Here is a 19,667-nt window from a genome sequence, read left to right on the forward strand (position 1 = left end):
CCAATCGAACGCACTGATCTATAAAGAACACTGGATAGTGCACTGACGTCATAAACCTGAAGCCTCAGCGTGGCGGCCATATTGGGACCACTTGCCAATCGAACGCACTGATCTATAAAGAACACTGGATAGCGCATCTATGTCATAAACCTGAAGCCTCAGCGTGGCGGCCATATTGGGACCACTTGCCAATCGAACGCACTGATCTATAAAGAACACTGGATAGCGCACCTACGTCATAAACCTGAAGCCTCAGTGCGGCGGCCATATTGGGCCCACTTGCCAATCGAACGCACTGATCTATAAAGAACACTGGATAGCGCACCGACGTCATAAACCTGAAGCCTCAGCGTGGCGGCCATATTGGGACCACTCGGGACAGTTCCATTGGCTTCATTGTTGATGGGGCGGCAACAATGGGATAGTCTATCCAGGTATTCTTTATAGATCAGTGGTTACAATGAACAGAATTCATGCTTCTGACCAGAGATTCTCTAGTTTGCATTTTATAGATCAGTGGTTAAAATGGTATAGTCTATCCAGGTCTTTTATAGATCAGTGGTTAAAATGATCAGAATTCATGCTTCTGACCAGAGATCAATGGGATAGTCTATCCAGGTATTCTTTATAGATCAGTGGTTGAAATGGGATAGTCTATCCAGGTATTCTTTATAGATCAGTGGTTAAAAAGGGACAGTCTATCCAGGTATTCTTTATATATCAGTGGCTAAAATGGGATAGTCTATCCAGGTCTTTTATAGATCAGTGGTTAAAATGGGACAGTCTATCCAGGTATTCTTTATATATCAGTGGTTAAAATGGGATAGTCTATCCAGGTCTTTCATAGATCAGTGGTTAAAATGGGATAGTCTATCCAGGTCTTTTATAGATCAGTGGTTAAAATGGGACAGTCTATCCAGGTCTTTTATAGATCAGTGGTTAAAATGGGACAGTCTATCCAGGTATTCGTTATATATCAGTGGTTAAAATGGGATAGTCTATCCAGGTCTTTTATAGATCAGTGGTTAAAATGGGATAGTCTATCCAGGTATTCGTTATATATCAGTGGTTAAAATGGGATAGTCTATCCAGGTCTTTTATAGATCGTGGTTAAAATGGGATAGTCTATCCAGGTCTTTTATAGATCAGTGGTTAAAATGGGATAGTCTATCCAGGTATTCGTTATATATCAGTGGTTAAAATGGGACAGTCTATCCAGGTATTCTTTATATATCAGTGGTTAAAATGGGATAGTCTATCCAGGTCTTTTATAGATCAGTGGTTAAAATGGGATAGTCTATCCAGGTCTTTTATAGATCAGTGGTTAAAATGGGACAATCTATCCAGGTATTCGTTATATATCAGTGGTTAAAATGGGATAGTCTATCCAGGTCTTTTATAGATCAGTGGTTAAAATGAACAGAATTCAGGCCCCGGCAGTGGCGCAACTGGCTGGGGCACCTGCACCGTAAAAAGCCCAAAAAATAATCTTAAAAAAAATAACAGACTTCATGCTTCTGACCAGAGTTTCTCCAGTTTGCACCGCGTCTCCTTGACGACGGCGGCGATGCTCGTGGCCCCTGCATCACAGAGGTTGTTATGGCTCAGGGCGAGCTCTCTGATGGAGGCCGGGCGGGAGAGCAGGGCAGCGGCGAGAGTGGAGCACGCCTCGGCGTCAATCCCACAGTAGGACAGTCTGGACACACACACACACACACACACGCACACACACACACACACACACACACCACATACACACACACACCACACACCACACACCACACACCACACACCACACACCACACACCACACACCACACACCACACACCACACACACACACACACACACACACACACACACACACACACACCACACACACACACACCACACACACACCACATACACACCACACACCACACACACCACACACACCACACACACCACACACACACACCACATACACACACCACATACACACACACACACACACACACACACACACACACACTTTTATTTAGATCTGAAAGGCAAGCAAGGAAAACCAGACACAAATACTCTGGGAAGAGTCTACATGGCTCACACACTTTTACGGGTCCTGTACTACTGTACTGCTCAACACATTAAAGGAATAGTTCGGAATTTTGGACATGGGACCTCATTTCCAACTTTACCGAGGTGATATAGGTCGGTGGAGACGGTTTTTTATCGCGTTTAACCCCTTCCTTCAGTTGCAGCGTCCCCCTTTGCTAACGCTGGTTCTTAGCTAACGCATTACTACGGTAACATCAGTCTGACATCAACAACAGTCTTACTCACTCCACCGCACACCCGAGACAAGTCAATTAAAACGTCAGACTATTGATATACGTGTCCGTGTTGATAGAATAATTTTAGAAATAAAACTAACCTTGCAACTCAATGATTTATTACATTTTGAGGGACTAGTTTCTCAATATCAATCCGCCACTGCCATACAGGGAACAAGGTAGGCTATTGCAATGCGATGCAAGGTTAGTTTTATTTCTAACATTGTTCTATCAACACAGGCATGTGCATTGATAGTCTGACGTTATCATTTACTTGTTTCGGGTGTTCTGTGGAGTGTTTTCAGTGGCAGGCTGGATGTTACCGTTGACTTGCGTTATCTCGGCACCTAGGTTAGCACGAGATGAACGCTGCAACTCAAGGAAGGGCAGAAATTCACTGAAAATGGTCTTCACCGATATACAGTATATCACCCCGACTAAGTTGGAAATAAGGTCCTATGTCCAAAATTCCAAACTATTCCTATAAGGATAAACAGGACATCTGCGTCTCCATATTTGTACTACTCAACACATTAAGGATAAACAGGTCCTGTACTACTGTACTACTGTACTACTGTACTACTGTACTACTCAACACATTAAGGATAAACAGGTCCTGTACTACTGTACTACTATACTACTGTACTACGCAACACATTAAGGATAAACAGGACATCTGCGTCTCCTGTACTACTGTACTACGCAACACATTAAGGATAAACAGGTCCTGTACTACTGTACTACTGTACTACGCAACACATTAAGGATAAACAGGTCCTGTACTACTGTACTACTGTACTACTCAACACATTAAGGATAAACAGGTCCTGTACTACTGTACTACTGTACTACGCAACACATTAAGGATAAACAGGTCCTGTACTACTGTACTACTGTACTACGCAACACATTAAGGATAAACAGGTCCTGTACTACTGTACTACTGTACTACTCAACACATTAAGGATAAACAGGTCCTGTACTACTGTACTACTGTACTACTCAACACATTAAGGATAAACAGGTCCTGTACTACTGTACTACTGTACTACTCAACACATTAAGGATAAACAGGTCCTGTACTACTGTACTACTATGCTACTCAACACATTAAGGATAAACAGGACATCTACGTCTCCTGTACTACTGTACTACTCAACACATTAAGGATAAACAGGACATCTACGTCTCCTGTACTACTGTGCTACTCAACACATTAAGGATAAACAGGTCCTGTACTACTGTACTACTATACTACTCAACACATTAAGGATAAACAGGTCCTGTACTACTGTACTATCTGTACTACTGTACTACTGTACTACTGTACTACTCAACACATTAAGGATAAACAGGTCCTGTACTACTGTACTACTGTACTACTGTAATACTCAACACATTAAGGATAAACAGGTCCTGTACTACTGTACTACTGTACTACTGTACTACTCAACACATTAAGGATAAACAGGACATCAACGTCTCCTGTACTACTGTACTACTCAACACATTAAGGATAAACAGGTCCTGTACTACTGTACTACTATACTACTCAACACATTAAGGATAAACAGGTCCTGTACTACTGTACTATCTGTACTACTGTACTACTGTACTACTGTACTACTCAACACATTAAGGATAAACAGGTCCTGTACTACTGTACTACTGTACTACTGTAATACTCAACACATTAAGGATAAACAGGTCCTGTACTACTGTACTACTGTACTACTATACTACTCAACACATTAAGGATAAACAGGACATCTGCGTCTCCATATACTACGCAACACATTAAGGATAAACAGGACATCTGCGTCTCCATATTTGTAATACTCAACACATTAAGGATAAACAGGACATCTACGTCTCCATATTTGTACTACTATACTACTCAACACATTAAGGATAAACAGGTCCTGTACTACTGTACTACTTTACTACTATACTACTGTACTACTCAACACATTAAGGATAAACAGGTCCTGTACTACTGTACTACTATACTACTCAACACATTAAGGATAAACAGGTCCTGTACTACTGTACTACTGTACTACTATACTACTGTACTACTCAACACATTAAGGATAAACAGGTCCTGTACTACTGTACTACTATACTACTCAACACATTAAGGATAAACAGGTCCTGTACTACTGTACTACTATACTACTCAACACATTAAGGATAAACAGGTCCTGTACTACTGTACTACTGTACTACTATACTACTGTACTACTCAACACATTAAGGATAAACAGGACATCTGCGTCTCCATATTTGCATGCTCCTCAGGATGGCCGAAACAGAGCAGAAATTAGCCTCCTTTGAGTTTACAGAACGGATTCTGGATGAGAACTAACCTGATTATGTTGAGTTTACAGAGTGGATTCTGGATGGGAACTAACCTGATTATGTTGAGTTTACAGAGCGGATTCTGGATGGGAACTAACCTGATTATGTTGAGAGTTTACAGAGCGGATTCTGGATGGGAACTAACCTCATTATGTTGAGTTTACAGAGTGGATTCTGGATGGGAACTAACCTGATTATGTTGACTTTACAGAGCGGATTCTGGATGGGAACTAACTTGATTATGTTGACTTTACAGAGCGGATTCTGGATGAGAACTAACCTGATTATGTTGACTTTACAGAGCGGATTCTGGATGAGAACTAACCTGATTATGTTGAGTTTACAGAGCGGATTCTGGATGGGTACTAACCTGATTATGTTGACTTTACAGAGTGGATTCTGGATGAGAACTAACCTGATTATGTTGACTTTACAGAGCGGATTCTGGATGGGAACTAACCTGATTATGTTGAGTACAGAGCGGATTCTGGATGGGAACTAATCTGATTATGTTGACTTTACAGAGCGGATTCTGGATGGGAACTAACCTGATTATGTTGAGTTTACAGAGTGGATTCTGGATGAGAACTAACCTGATTATGTTGACTTTACAGAGCGGATTCTGGATGGGAACTAACCTGATTATGTTGAGTTTACAGAGTGGATTCTGGATGAGAACTAACCTGATTATGTTGACTTTACAGAGTGGATTCTGGATGGGTACTAACCTGATTATGTTGACTTTACAGAGTGGATTCTGGATGGGTACTAACCTGATTATGTTGACTTTACAGAGTGGATTCTGGATGAGTACTAACCTGATAATGTTGACTTTACAGAGCGGATTCTGGATGGGAACTAACCTGATTATGTTGAGTTTACAGAGTGGATTCTGGATGGGAACTAACCTGATTATGTTGACTTTACAGAGTGGATTCTCGATGAGTACTAACCTGATTATGTTGACTTTACAGAGTGGATTCTGGATGAGAACTAACCTGATTATGTTGAGTTTACAGAGCGGATTCTGGATGAGAACTAACCTGATTATGTCGACTTTACAGAGCGGATTCTGGATGAGAACTAACCTGATTATGTCGACTTTACAGAGCGGATTCTGGATGAGTACTAACCTGATTATGTCGACTTTACAGAGCGGATTCTGGATGAGAACTAACCTGATTATGTTGACTTTACAGAGCGGATTCTGGATGAGTACTAACCTGATTATGTTGACTTTACAGAGCAGATTCTGGATGGGAACTAACCTGATTATGTTGAGTACAGAGCGGATTCTGGATGAGAACTAACCTGATTATGTTGAGTTTACAGAGCGGATTCTGGATGGGAACTAACCTGATTATGTTGACTTTACAGAGCGGATTTTGGATGGGAACTAACCTGATTATGTTGAGTTTACAGAGCGGATTCTGGATGAGAACTAACCTGATTATGTTGACTTTACAGAGCGGATTCTGGATGAGTACTAACCTGATTATGTTGACTTTACAGAGCGGATTCTGGATGGGTACTAACCTGATTATGTTGAGTACAGAGCGGATTCTGGATGAGTACTAACCTGATTATGTTGACTTTACAGAGCGGATTCTCCAGCAGCGCTGCAGCCCGTTGGATCCCGCCCCGCCCCGGCTGGGTTCCAGTGAGGGTGAAGTCCCTCAGGTGGGAGGGGTTGGAGGAGAGGGCAGAGGCCAAGGCACACCAGCCCTCCTCTCTGATCCCACAGAATATCAATCTGTGGAAGGGGAGACACATGTCACTCACACCAGAATTGCCTGTGGCGCAGCAGGCTACAGCGCTCGTACCATTACCATATATACGGGTCCAGGTTCGAATCCGGCCTGCAGTCATGTCCCAATACCACCCCATCTCTCTCTCCCACTTGTTTCCTGTCTATCTCTTCACTGGCCTATAATAATAAAGGTCAAAAAAGATATACTTTACTGTAGAATTGCCTGAACACAGGCCTGAATAAACCTCCATAAGGACAGAGGTGATACTCGCCACTGCAGCAGTTTGAACATCGGCCAATTTTCAAAACCCAATTAGGCCCTTGAGCCAAAAAGATTGCCCACCCTTGCTCTATATAATAGTGAGTGGTCATTTTGCTGTATAGTGAGTCCTTTAGGAATAAGCCACCCGAGTGCCTCTAGGCTCTATATGATCTTGTGTCCTTCAGTGATACAGTGCCCTCCATAAGTATTGGAACACATGTTTAAGTTGACTATAAAGAGGAATATAACATCATCTTTCGGAAACCCCTGTACTCTAAGGAAAACATGTATTTATTTATATAGAATATTGATTCACAAAGAAAACAGGTTGGATATGTCCTACTTTTTTTCATTAAAGGCATTAAGATCAATTTTAAAGTATGATGTTATATTCCTCCTTATAGTCGACTTTAGCATGTGTTCCAATACTCACTGTATGGAGGGTGCTGTAACTCACCTTAATGCCTCTAAAGGATAGTTAGGGTACTTCAGCGATAGCTCACCTTAGTGCTTCTACATGATTTATTGTCACTCAGTGATTACTCACAGCAGTCTCTCCAAGTGAGAGCGCGGGTCCTTCAGCAGAAGTGCCAGCAGCTTCACCCCTGCATCCCCAGGGCTATTGGAGTCCAGGTTCAGCCACTTCAGGTGGGCGGGGTTAGAGGAGAGGGCCGCCGCCAGGTCAGCACAGCCCTCCAGTCCCATAGAGCAACAGCGCAACCTGCTGGCCAACATTGCACATGACGGCAACTTAAATGTTGTACATCACACTGGTCTCATGTAGGTGTGAGAGGCAGGCATGCAAGCAACGAGGCTAAATACCCTAGCATCTGTTGCTAGTAGAGGGCTGCCAGGTACTGACAGACTTTGACAAGATTTGGGAAAGATTCTTGAAAGATTGTAGTATTTTGAGTAAAGCTTGAATGAGGGGCATAAGTTCATACAGTCTTTGAAGAATCTTTCCCAAATCTTGTCAAAGTCTGTCAGTGTAAGGTATAGGCAGTGTAAGGTATAGGCAGTGTAAGGTATAGGCAGTGTAAGGTATAGGCTTAACCTGAATGCTGTACATCACACTGGTCTAGACTCATGCAGGTGTGAGAGGCAGGCATGCTAGTGTAACCTGCGTTGTGTGGAACCACCGCGGTCCAGCCCTGCACACGCCCGGACTCGAACCCGCGAGACAGCAGCACCTCGGATCGGGAGTCGAGCGCGCTAACAATCCAGCTAAAAGCCCAGGCTACTAGCTTTCATGCCAGCAGCGCTCTTGAAGTGTCGGGGAGTGAGGTTTACTAACGTTCCACCGCATAGCTAACCAGCTAGCACCCGTTACACTAGCAAGGGAGACTAAATACACTAGCATCGGTTGATAGTAGAGACCGACTGATTTATTAGCGGGCTAATATTAGGCAAAACTATAGGTACTGGCTATCACCATACTAAGCTCAATCTTTTAAGATTGAACTATAGGTACTGGCTATCACCATACTGGCTATCACCATACTAAGTTCAATCTTTTAAGATTGAACTATAGGTACTGGCTATCACCATACTAAGCTCAATCTTTTAAGATTGAACTATAGGTACTGGCTATCCCCATACTAAGCTCAATCTTTTAAAGATTGAACTATAGGTAGCTATCACTATACTAAGATCAATCATTTAAGATTGAACATTAGTCTGGGTAGCCTGCGCTTTATGTCTACTGCACAGCGAGGGTGGGAACAGGTGGGCATAGTTCAAATTACTCTATACACTTTCAGATAGTCTTTCAGCCAATCAGACAAATGATCCAGGTGCGCCTTTTGGATAAGCTAGTTTGTGATTGGACCCAGAAAATGTGGACAGGAAGCAGGAGAGATACATGTGCAGGTTTCCAGCCTGAGCTGCAGGGCGAAATCTAAATGGTCGGCAGATCAGGCCGGGTTTAACGGGATATAAATATTGATCCTTCATGAAGGCTACATTTCCAGTGTTGGTGTTACATGGTTTGTCCAACAGATGGCGCAGCATCTTTCTGCAAGACACTTGGTTCACTACTAAGGCTGGGATTATACTTGCCGTTAGACCAAGCGTAAGCGTATGCGCCCGTGTGCGACCTGCTGTGTCCTGTGTACAGACTCGCTGCAGCATTACGCACCCTACTGGAGGTCTTCACCAGGGGGAGACTAGTAGCCTAATGTCAGATGTGGATGTGGCCAAGTGCCATTGTTTACGCTCATGATTGCCCCCAGCTTTGATGTCGATAATGCATCTTGCAGTCACTTTCTTTTGGCAATGATCGCCCCCTACTTTCTTGTCAGTATTGCATCTCCCGGACGCGTCGTGTTCGCTTGCGACGACGTGCACGACCGACGCACCAAACGACCGCAAAATACGCGAGGCAGCCATGTTGCGAACACGAACGCGTTGTCTGCGGCAAGTCTAAACCTGCCTTAATGACAACAATGGAGGTTAGTATGATTGTTGGTGTGTCTGTAAAACATAAATGTGGTTACACCGAGTAACTTGAGAACAGTCAGCCCATTCATTCATTTTCATACTGACAGGAAAGTTACAGTTTAGTTAGTTAGCCACTACGCTAATGTTCACTATTGCTATGGTTTCTCAGAGGAAGATAATAGCAGGGCATGGATGAACACTTTATAAAATATAAAAAAACATTTTTGGATTTTTGCATAAAAATTTCAAAAGGCCATGGCTTGAAAGTGGTCAGAGATAAAGTCCTACTGTAAATGTGAAAACCATTGAGTATGAACTAAAGTTCATGAAGGGGGTAAATTTACTCATCTACTTTGCATATTATGACGTCACAGGATGGCAATAACGTCAAATTATGCACCTTTCAGTAAATACTGGTTGTTGAACATATTTGAGCAGTTTTACCTTGATTTTTGTAATTTCTCCGACATAACAAACAAACAGGAACACAGTCACATGTAAACTAACAACTGTATTCACAACACACCATATGATTGGCACAATGTATTCATGTGTCGACTTGTGGACCGTGGAAGGGGCAGGGTATGTGTAGACAAGTGCCATATTGACAGTACAAACTAACCCCATGCATTTCTATGGAGGACTTTTTAGCACTGTGTCTCCTCATTACAAAGTCTGGCTAAATCCACTAGTATCCATTGCTAACACAGTGCTAGCAAGGAGGCTAAGTCCACTAGCATATTTCGTTAGCACGTCTGTTAGGGAGGGACGGAAGGTGTGCTAGCAAGGAGGCTAACTCCACTAGCATCCTTCGCTTGCATGTCTGGTAAGGAAAGAAGTTGGGTATGCTAGCAAGGAGGCTTAATCCACTTCTGCTGCTGGCTGTGTGTGTATGTGTGTGTGTGTGTGAGTGCGAGTGTGAGTGGAAGGTCTGGATTGTGGATAATTTGTTCACACACACACACACGCTCACCCCAGTCTCTCTAGTGTGCAGCGAGGGTCCTTCAGAAAGCCACTGAGGTGCTTGATGCCAAGATCTCCCAAGTTGTTGCGGTTCATGTTGAGGTCAATGAGGTGAGATGGGTTTTCCTTGAGAGCAGAGCACAGGGCGGCCATGCCATGGTGAGAGATTCCACAGCCTTTCAACCTTCAGAGACAGGAAGAGACAGTAGCCTTTCAACCTTCTAGACAGGAAGGGAGAGTAGCCTTTCAAACTTCTAGACAGGAAGAGAGAGTAGCCTTTAAACCTTCTGGACAGGAAGGGAGAGTAGCCTTTCAACCTTCTAGACAGGAAGAGAGAGTAGCCTTTAAACCTTCTAGACAGGAAGAGAGAGTAGCCTTTCAACCTTCTAGACAGGAAGGGAGCCTTTAAACCTTCTAAACAGGAAGAGAGAGTAGCCCTTCAACCTTTTAGACAGGAAGAGAGAGTAGCATTTCAACCTTCTAGACAGGAAGGGAGAGTAGCCTTTCAACCTTCTAGACAGGAAGAGAGAGTAGCCTTTAAACCTTCTAAACAGGAAGAGAGAGTAGCCTTTCAACCTTCTAGACAGGAAGAGAGAGTAGCCTTTCAACCTTCTAAACAGGAAGAGAGAGTAGCCTTTCAACCTTCTAGACAGGAAGAGAGAGTAGCCTTTCAACCTTCTAGACAGGAAGAGAGATCAGCCTTAGGCCTTCATGAACAGGAAATGAGATGAACAGGAAATGAGAAGCAGATTATTCGTAACGCAGATTTAATTAAATTTCTCTGCAAAATTTGACATTTCTGAATGAGTAGAGCTGACCATAGTTGTCTAAAGTGTCCCAGCAAAGGCAGATCATTTGTCTTATGTGTGTCTCCACAACACAGATCACATACAGTATCTTCTGTAAGGAATAATGTATAGAACACAGTCATTATCGGGAAAATAATTACCGACAGGGTGAACGGGTCTTGTTTCGCCCTGAAGGTACGTATTTTTCACCGTCTTTAAGTCTTCACCTTAGTCTCTTGAGGGAACACTGTGGTTGTTTCAGCACCACGGACAGCAGCTGCAGTCCAGAGTCGGCCACGATGTTATGGCTCAGATCCAGATCTTGCAGGAAGGAGGGGTTCAAACGCAGGGACCTCGCCAGCACCTCACAACCAGCCGTGTTGAACCTACACATTCCTAACCTATAGGGAGAGAGAACACTACACATTCATAACCTATAGGGAGAGAGAACCGTGTTGAACCTACACATTCCTAATCTATAGGGAGAGAGAACACTACACATTCCGAACCTATAGGGTAGAGAACATTACACATTCCTAACCTATAGAGAGAGAGAACAACCACATTCCTAACCTATAGGGAGAGAGAACACTACACATTCCTAACCTATAGGGAGAGAGAACACTACACATTCCTAACCTATAGGGAGAGAGAACAACCACATTCCTAACCTATAGGGAGAGAGAACACTACACATTCCTAACCTACAGAGAGAGAGAACAACCAGCCGTGTTGAACTTACACGTTCCTGGTCAGGCCACTCACTTTAAAGGTGCTGATTGGTTAGGCCACTCACTTTAAAGGTGCTGATTGGTTAGGCCACTCACCATAAATATGCTGATTGGTTAGGCCATGCACTGTAAAGGTGCCGATTTGTTAGGCCACTCACCATAAAGTTGCTGATTGGTTAGGCCACTCACCCTAAAAGGTGTTGATTGGTCAGGACACTCACCGCAGTATCTGGAGCTTGTATAGGCGCTCCTGTAGAGCTGTGGAGAACTGCTGGAGGGCGGAGTCAACGCAGGGGTTCCTGCTCAGATCCAGCTCTCTCAGGGGGGCGGGGCCTACCGTCAGAGACACGCCCCCTTCTCTGATGCCGCAGTCTCGCAGCCTGACAGGATACACAGAAGCAGCCGTTATCTGATTGGTTCATCCTGCTCTGATGTCATAGACAGTAGCGATCTGACTGGTTCATCCCGAGTATAATTTGTTCACTGAGCACACTAGGCTCATTTCGGGATGAGCTGCGGCTGACTTAGGCTGGCTTCATACATCAACGTGAACTTGAGATTTTTACCAGGAGGGGCAAAGTTAGATGAAGCTGATGCCAGATAGTCTTGCTGCAGTTTGCCTGATGTGACTTGGGGGAGATATCGCTGAATTTTGTGTGCAATAATTCATTCTTACACATTAAAATGAGCATGATAACTGACTAAATAAATGACTATGATGTAGTTTAAATAACCCACAGTTGTCATAGAGTTAACAGTTACAGTTACCAGTATGTCTATACCTGAGTTTCTCCAGGTATGATTGTGAATGTGTCAGTATGTGTCTCTACCTGAGTTTCTCCAGGTGTGACTGTGAGTGGGTCAGTATGTCTACCTGGGTTTCTCCAGGTGTGATTGTGAATTGGTCAGTATGTCTATACCTGAGTTTCTCCAGGTGTGATTGTGAATGTGTCAGTATGTGTCTCTACCTGAGTTTCTCCAGGTATGATCGTGAATGTGTCAGTATGTGTCTCTACCTGAGTTTCTCCAGGTGTGACTGTGAGTGGGTCAGTATGTCTACCTGGGTTTCTCCAGGTGTGATTGTGAATTGGTCAGTATGTCTACCTGAGTTTCTCCAGGTGTGATTGTGAGTGGGTCAGTATGTCTACCTGAGTTTCTCCAGGTGTGATTGTGAATGGGTCAGTATGTCTATACCTGAGTTTCTCCAGGTGTGATTGTGAATGTGTCAGTATGTGTCTCTACCTGAGTTTCTCCAGGTATGATTGTGAATGGGTCAGTATGTGTCTCTACCTGAGTTTCTCCAGGTGTGACTGTGAGTTGGTCAGTATGTCTACCTGAGTTTCTCCAGGTGTGATTGTGAATGTGTCAGTATGTCTACCTGAGTTTCTCCAGGTGTGATTGTGAATGGGTCAGTATGTCTATACCTGAGTTTCTCCAGGTGTGATTGTGAATGTGTCAGTATGTGTCTCTACCTGAGTTTCTCCAGGTATGATTGTGAATGGGTCAGTATGTGTCTCTACCTGAGTTTCTCCAGGTGTGACTGTGAGTTGGTCAGTATGTCTACCTGAGTTTCTCCAGGTGTGATTGTGAATGGGTCAGTATGTGTATACAGGCATGCAAACTGGTCAGGGGTGAAAAAGGTGAGACTCTTCTCCGACCCCCCCCCCCCCCCCCCGCGAAAGAAAAAATGTGACGGACCCGCCTTCTTTTCTGATGATTTCATAGGCCTAATGGACACAGGGACACTTCACCGATTAGCATTAAGCTTTGTATCTTTAGAAAACTAGTCATGTTTTTGAATGGTCATGCATTATTCCTTCATTTTGCCTTGAGATGGGAGAAATACTGATTTCAATGTTGGACTTCCTGCTTTCAATGATGTAAAAATCATCATTTTACATCATTGAAAGCAGGAAGTCCTATTTATGGGTTTCACTGAAATCCGTATTTCTCCCATCTCAAGGCAAAATGAGGGAATGATGCACGACCATTCAAAAACATGACTGGTTTTCTAAAGATACAAAGCTGCTAATCGGTGAAGTGTCCCTTTAAACTATAAGTCTGAATATTTGTTGGACCAAACCAGGTAATCAATAAACTTGCTTGAGACACACTATTTCAAACTAGGCCTAATATTATTATATAAAATAGGGTAGATAGGCTTTATTTTTTCAAATTGTTTTTAAATGTTTTAATATGCAGCCTAGGCTACTTGTGGTTTATATTGTGCTAGTGTGTTTAACCAACCAATAAAGTTATGTGAACTGTCTTCATATTACATGTTAAACTGTAGGCTACCTGTAGGCACAGACTAGGCTACTGATCAGGGTCCTGTAACTCGACAATCAAATGTAAATTTACGTTACGCATGGCTTACGAACTCGTAATGATCCGGGTGTAACTGAAACTTGTTGCAAGTCACACACACTCAAACGGTTACGTGCGTTAGCCTACGTGTGGTCTGAAGCAGTCGCAACTTTTTTTTGGCTACGTTACTATAGCGAATCATTTGAGTTGCAGATCTTTTGCGTAGGCTTTGCATAAGGTCTATGCGCAGTGTGCTTCGAGTAACAGGGCCCACGTTTCTTAAAGACAGCATTAGCATGTCAATCAACTACGTCTCCGGACAAAACAAACCAGACCAGTTTATGAGCATTTAATTCAACTGTCACATTAGCCTTTGATATACTGATAAAGTCTGCCTATTTGCTTCACCTTTTGCCGATCTAGATGGTTCAAACTGCACGTAGGCCTATTCTTCATCAATATAACTCGTTATGTCTACATTTTTGTCTAATTTCGCTGACTTTCATAACATTAGAAGAAAACAACCTATGCCCGTTGCTTCACTCAGCGTCTTTCTCTAATAGAAGTTGAAAGTTTCAACTAGCCCACCTGTGAAATCCCTCGGCATCTCTCCTCCATCTGTCCAGAATCACTATTCCACCTGAGACGCATCTATCTGCGCTCACAACAGGGAGGCTATATTGGGGTGCGCGTTCTGTTCGTTGCGTCTTTGTCAACAATTAGCTTCCACTAATGTTTATTAAACGCAAAAGGGCTACATTCACGCATCCCTTGCTGATCAGACACGTTTTAAATGCGGCTCTGGACACACCTCAAGATGCGTTAGCGTCTGCGCATGATTGTTAAACTCAGTTGTAAATTCAATTCACCTTGACCCCCCCCCCCCCCCCCCCCCCCTAAATATTTTCTCATCGGATCTGCACGAATCATGTAAGTCACCTATTTTTGATTCAAAACGGCGAATTTCGCCGAAAGGTGAGGAGTTTGCATGCCTGGTGTATACTGTACCTGAGTTTCTCCAGGTGTGATTGTGAATGTGTCAGTATGTCTACCTGAGTTTCTCCAGGTGTGATTGTGAATGTGTCAGTATGTCTACCTGAGTTTCTCCAGGTGTGATTGTGAATGGGTCAGTATGTGTATACTGTACCTGAGTTTCTCCAGGTATGATTGTGAATGGGTCACTATGTCTACCTGAGTTTCTCCAGGTGTGATTGTGAATTTGTCAGTGTGTCTACCTGAGTTTCTCCAGGTGTGATTGTGAATGGGTCAGTATGTCTATACCTGAGTTTCTCCAGGTGTGATTGTGAATGGGTCAGTATGTGTATACTGTACCTGAGTTTCTCCAGGTATGATTGTGAGTGGGCCAGTATGTCTCTACCTGAGTTTCTCCAGGTGTGACTGTGAGTGGGCCAGTATGTCTCTACCTGAGTAGTTTCTCCAGGTGTGACTGTGAATGGGTCAGTATGTCTCGGAGGAGTTTCTCCAGGTGTGATTGTGAATGGGTCAGTATGTCTACCTGAGTTTCTCCAGGTGAGACTGTGAATGTGTCAGTATGTCTCTGAGGAGTTTCTCCAGGTGTGATTGTGAATGGGTCAGTATGTCTATACCTGAGTTTCTCCAGGTGTGACTGTGAATGTGTCAGTATGTCTCTACCTGAGTAGTTTCTCCAGGTGTGATTGTGAATGGGTCAGTATGTCTATACCTGAGTTTCTCCAGGTGAGACTGTGAATGGGTCAGTATGTCTCGAAGGAGTTTCGCTCCGTGGTCTCCTACGGGGTTCTCGCTGAGGTCGAGTTCTTTCATGTGCGAAGGGTTGGACATCAGAGCAGCGACCAAGACGCCACAGCTCACGTCACTGAGACCACAGTTCACTAGACTGCACACACACACACACACACACACACACACACACACACACACACACACACACACACACACACACACACACACACACACACAGAGCATAACACAGCTCACGTCACTGAGACCACAGTTCACTAGACTGCACACACACACACACACACACACACACACACACACACACACACACACACACACACACACACACACACACACACACACACACACACAGCATAAAACAGCTCATGTCACTGAGACCACAGTTCAATAGACTGACTACACGCACACACAAACACACACACACACACGGCATAAAACAGCTCACATCACAGTCATGTTGTTTGTGTTAACACCATATGTTCAGAACGTCTAATAGATGTTCTGTTGTTTTTGATATTTTGATCACCTCAAGCTCTCTAGTCTGCATTTCTGATCACCAAGTGATGTCATCACATGCTTGACCCCCTTGTCTCCCAGCTGATTGGAGTTCAAGTCCATCACTCTCAAATAGGCGGGGTTTGCGCAAAGGGCCACGCCAAGGGAAGCTCCTCCCTCCTCGCGAATCCCACAGTCACTCAACCTATAGACGTAAACATTACAGTCGCTCAATCTGTAGAGACGTAAACATTACAGTCGCTCAACCTGTAAAGACGTAAACATTACAGTCGCTCAACCTGTAGAGACGTAAACATCACAGTCGCTCAACCTGTAGAGACGTAAACATTACAGTCGCTCAACCTGTAGAGACGTAAACATTACAGTCGCTCACATATGGAGACGTTAACATTACAGTCGCTCAACCTGTAGAGACGTTAACATTACAGTCGCTCAACCTGTAGAGACGTAAACAGTACAGTCGCTCACATATGGAGAGACGTAAACATTACAGTCGCTCAACCTGTAGAGACGTAAACATTACAGTCGCTCACATATGGAGACGTTAACATTACAGTAGCTCAATCTGTAGAGACGTAAACATTACAGTCGCTCAACCTGTAGAGACGTAAACATTACAGTCGCTCACATATGGAGAGACGTAAACATTACAGTCGCTCAACCTGTAGAGACGTAAACATTACAGTCGCTCAACCTGTAGAGACGTAAACATTACAGTCGCTCAATCTGTAGAGACGTAAACATTACAGTCGCTCAACCTATAGAGACGTAAACATTACAGTCGCTCACATATGGAGAGACGTAAACATTACAGTCGCTCACATATGGAGAGACGTAAACATTACAGTCGCTCAACCTGTAGAGACGTAAACATTACAGTCGCTCAACCTGTAGAGACGTAAACATTACAGTCGCTCAACCTGTAGAGACGTAAACATTACAGTCACTCACATATGGAGAGACGTAAACATTACAGTCGCTCAACCTGTAGAGACGTAAACATTACAGTCGCTCACATATGGAGAGACGTAAACATTACAGTCGCTCAACCTGTAGAGACGTAAACATTACAGTCGCTCAACCTGTAGAGACGTAAACATTACAGTCGCTCAACCTGTAGAGACGTAAACATTACAGTCGCTCAACCTGTGGGGTATACTACGAATCTCGCTGAACATAACCAAGCTTTCTTAGGATAACCTGGATTGCTAAAAACGAAAGTCGCAATCAGAGTTGAGTGGTACTACGAAACTCACTCACGGATGAATTTATCAAACTAGGCTTTCAGCTCAGATATGTGCGCGTTCTCGTGGTTGGGGTGACTTTGACCAATCGGGAAACGTGGAGACGCACAAGACAGCCTCGGTTAACCAACGATTACTTCCGCATTTATGAGCGGCAGAGAAATCTAGGGTGGTATTTTTTAGTGTCTAACCCATAACATCAAAAAATCGATGGTCATCAAATATTGCATGGTATACACGTCCATAGTAGTGACATATTTGCTCGCGCAACATAGTTAAAAGCGCCGTCGAGATTCAAAATGTTTGCAGAGGCGTGGCTGAACCTGTTCGAAGTTTGACAGATTAGCACACGTGAGATAACTTCGTTTTTCAAGATAATGGATTGGTTAGAATTGGTCAGAGGGCGGTGATTTTTCACGATTTGAGCTATAACTAAGCACATAACCTGCTCCCGACCAGGTTTGGTTGCGAGCATAAGATACCATGGTGATACAGCGACGCTAAAACAAATCCACTTTCGTATGACAGCATACCCTGGCTTTGAGCGCAACATACCTCGCTAACCCACTAATCGAGATTCGTAGTATACCCCACTGTAGAGACGTAAACATTACAGTCGCTCAATCTGTAGAGACGTAAACATTACAGTCGCTCACATATGGAGACGTTAACATTACAGTCGCTCAACCTGTAGAGACGTAAACATTACAGTCGCTCAACCTGTAGAGACGTAAACAGTACAGTCGCTCAACCTGTAGAGACGTAAACATTACAGTCGCTCAACCTGTAGAGACGTAAACATTACAGTCGCTCAACCTGTAGAGACGTAAACATTACAGTCACTCACATATGGAGACGTTAACATTACAGTCGCTCACATATGGAGACGTTAACATTACAGTCGCTCACATATGGAGACGTTAACATTACAGTCGCTCAACCTATAGAGACGAAAACATTACAATCACTCACATATGGAGATGGAAACATAACAGTAGCTTAACCTTTAGAGACATAAACTATACAGTTGCTCAATCTATAGACATTTTACTTTATTTGCTCTGGAGGAGCTGCCAGGTCCCTCTCCCATTGAGGCACTTTTGTAAACAAACAATGGCCGGGTTTCCCAGATTCATTAAGAAGCTCTTAAGTGCTAAGAACTTCTTAGGAGCGCTCTAAGAATGTTCTAAGAATGCTCCTAAGAAGTTCTTAGCACTTAAGAGCTTCTTAACGAATCTGGGAAACCCGGCCATTGGCTGTCGTTGTTCAGCCGTGTCCACACGTGTCCGTGACCTGGAACAATGAGTTCGCACACCAGAATCTGCTCCATAGCGTTTTTTTTTATGGTATATCACCAGTAGCGTAGCGTAGTTGCGCAAGGCCCCGGTGCAAGTCTGGCGCTGGACCCCCCCCCCCCCCCCCCCCCCAAGCCCCCGCTCCCCCGCTATCTCGACCCATCCTTGTATATCTCAAGACACACACCGACCACAGAGGGAAAGAACGCACGCACGGTCATTATTACATGGACAGCGACTATTTGCGTAACTTGCACACAGCCTACGATCAAAAACAGAACGCATACAAATTCATTCAACTGAACACACCACGTTCCCTTGCAGCACAACAATGGCCTCATGAAAGAATACACTGAGGACGGCTTGACGCCGAAACGCGTTTGTTTTATAGGCATGGTGCTACAATAAAGTATAAGATAACTAACTAGTGAGTCTGGTTCTTTTGCACATTGGATTACGATATTTAACTCGCACCCGAAGAAGGAGATATGTTGGAGTTTGAGCGCGCCTCTCTCTGCAAACTCATCAAAGAACAAACAGACACATAAATTATGGCACAGCGGCCATTTAACTAACCTGTACGCCGATCAGTTGCCGTATAAAAAAACATTTGCACTCACCCGTCAGAAGTGTACTTTGTGTGCCTTCTGCTCAGCAAACTCGTTAACTATCGTGGTGAAATCCAATTTCCTCGCCCTGTCATTTTCGATGGAGAGTATGGCCAATCCACTCAATCGCTCCTGACCCATGGCACCCCTCAGATAGGTCTTTATTAATTTGCTAACTTTCCACGACTTTAGTAAGAGCATACATGTTTTTGCTAGCATGTGCAGCAGCCTATGATCAGAGATGACGTAAAGATGTTATGACTGGACAAACAGATTTCCCAGCAGGCCATGTGACAACATCTTGTAATTTGACGATAAAATAATCAATAATGGTATTAGTTTTATTGATTAATTTT

At 43.7% G+C, this 19,667-nt stretch overlaps 1 protein-coding gene across 1 annotated transcript in view; it reads right to left on the reverse strand.

Annotated features, from left to right (window-relative positions):
* LOC134069359 (NACHT, LRR and PYD domains-containing protein 12-like) overlaps positions 1-19,667 on the reverse strand; it is a 40,788-nt gene that overhangs the window by 6,446 nt on the left and 14,675 nt on the right. The window contains exons 8-15 of the mRNA XM_062525679.1: positions 16,175-16,348; positions 15,611-15,784; positions 11,823-11,981; positions 11,098-11,271; positions 10,093-10,266; positions 7,228-7,401; positions 6,248-6,421; positions 1,523-1,696 (exon numbers count right to left, since the gene is read on the reverse strand). Coding sequence (XP_062381663.1) covers positions 1,523-1,696; positions 6,248-6,421; positions 7,228-7,401; positions 10,093-10,266; positions 11,098-11,271; positions 11,823-11,981; positions 15,611-15,784; positions 16,175-16,348 — 1,377 coding nt within the window. The remainder of the gene's footprint in view (positions 1-1,522; positions 1,697-6,247; positions 6,422-7,227; positions 7,402-10,092; positions 10,267-11,097; positions 11,272-11,822; positions 11,982-15,610; positions 15,785-16,174; positions 16,349-19,667) is intronic.

This window comes from Sardina pilchardus, chromosome 1, assembly GCF_963854185.1.
Source record: "Sardina pilchardus chromosome 1, fSarPil1.1, whole genome shotgun sequence".
NCBI lineage: Eukaryota > Metazoa > Chordata > Actinopteri > Clupeiformes > Clupeidae > Sardina > Sardina pilchardus.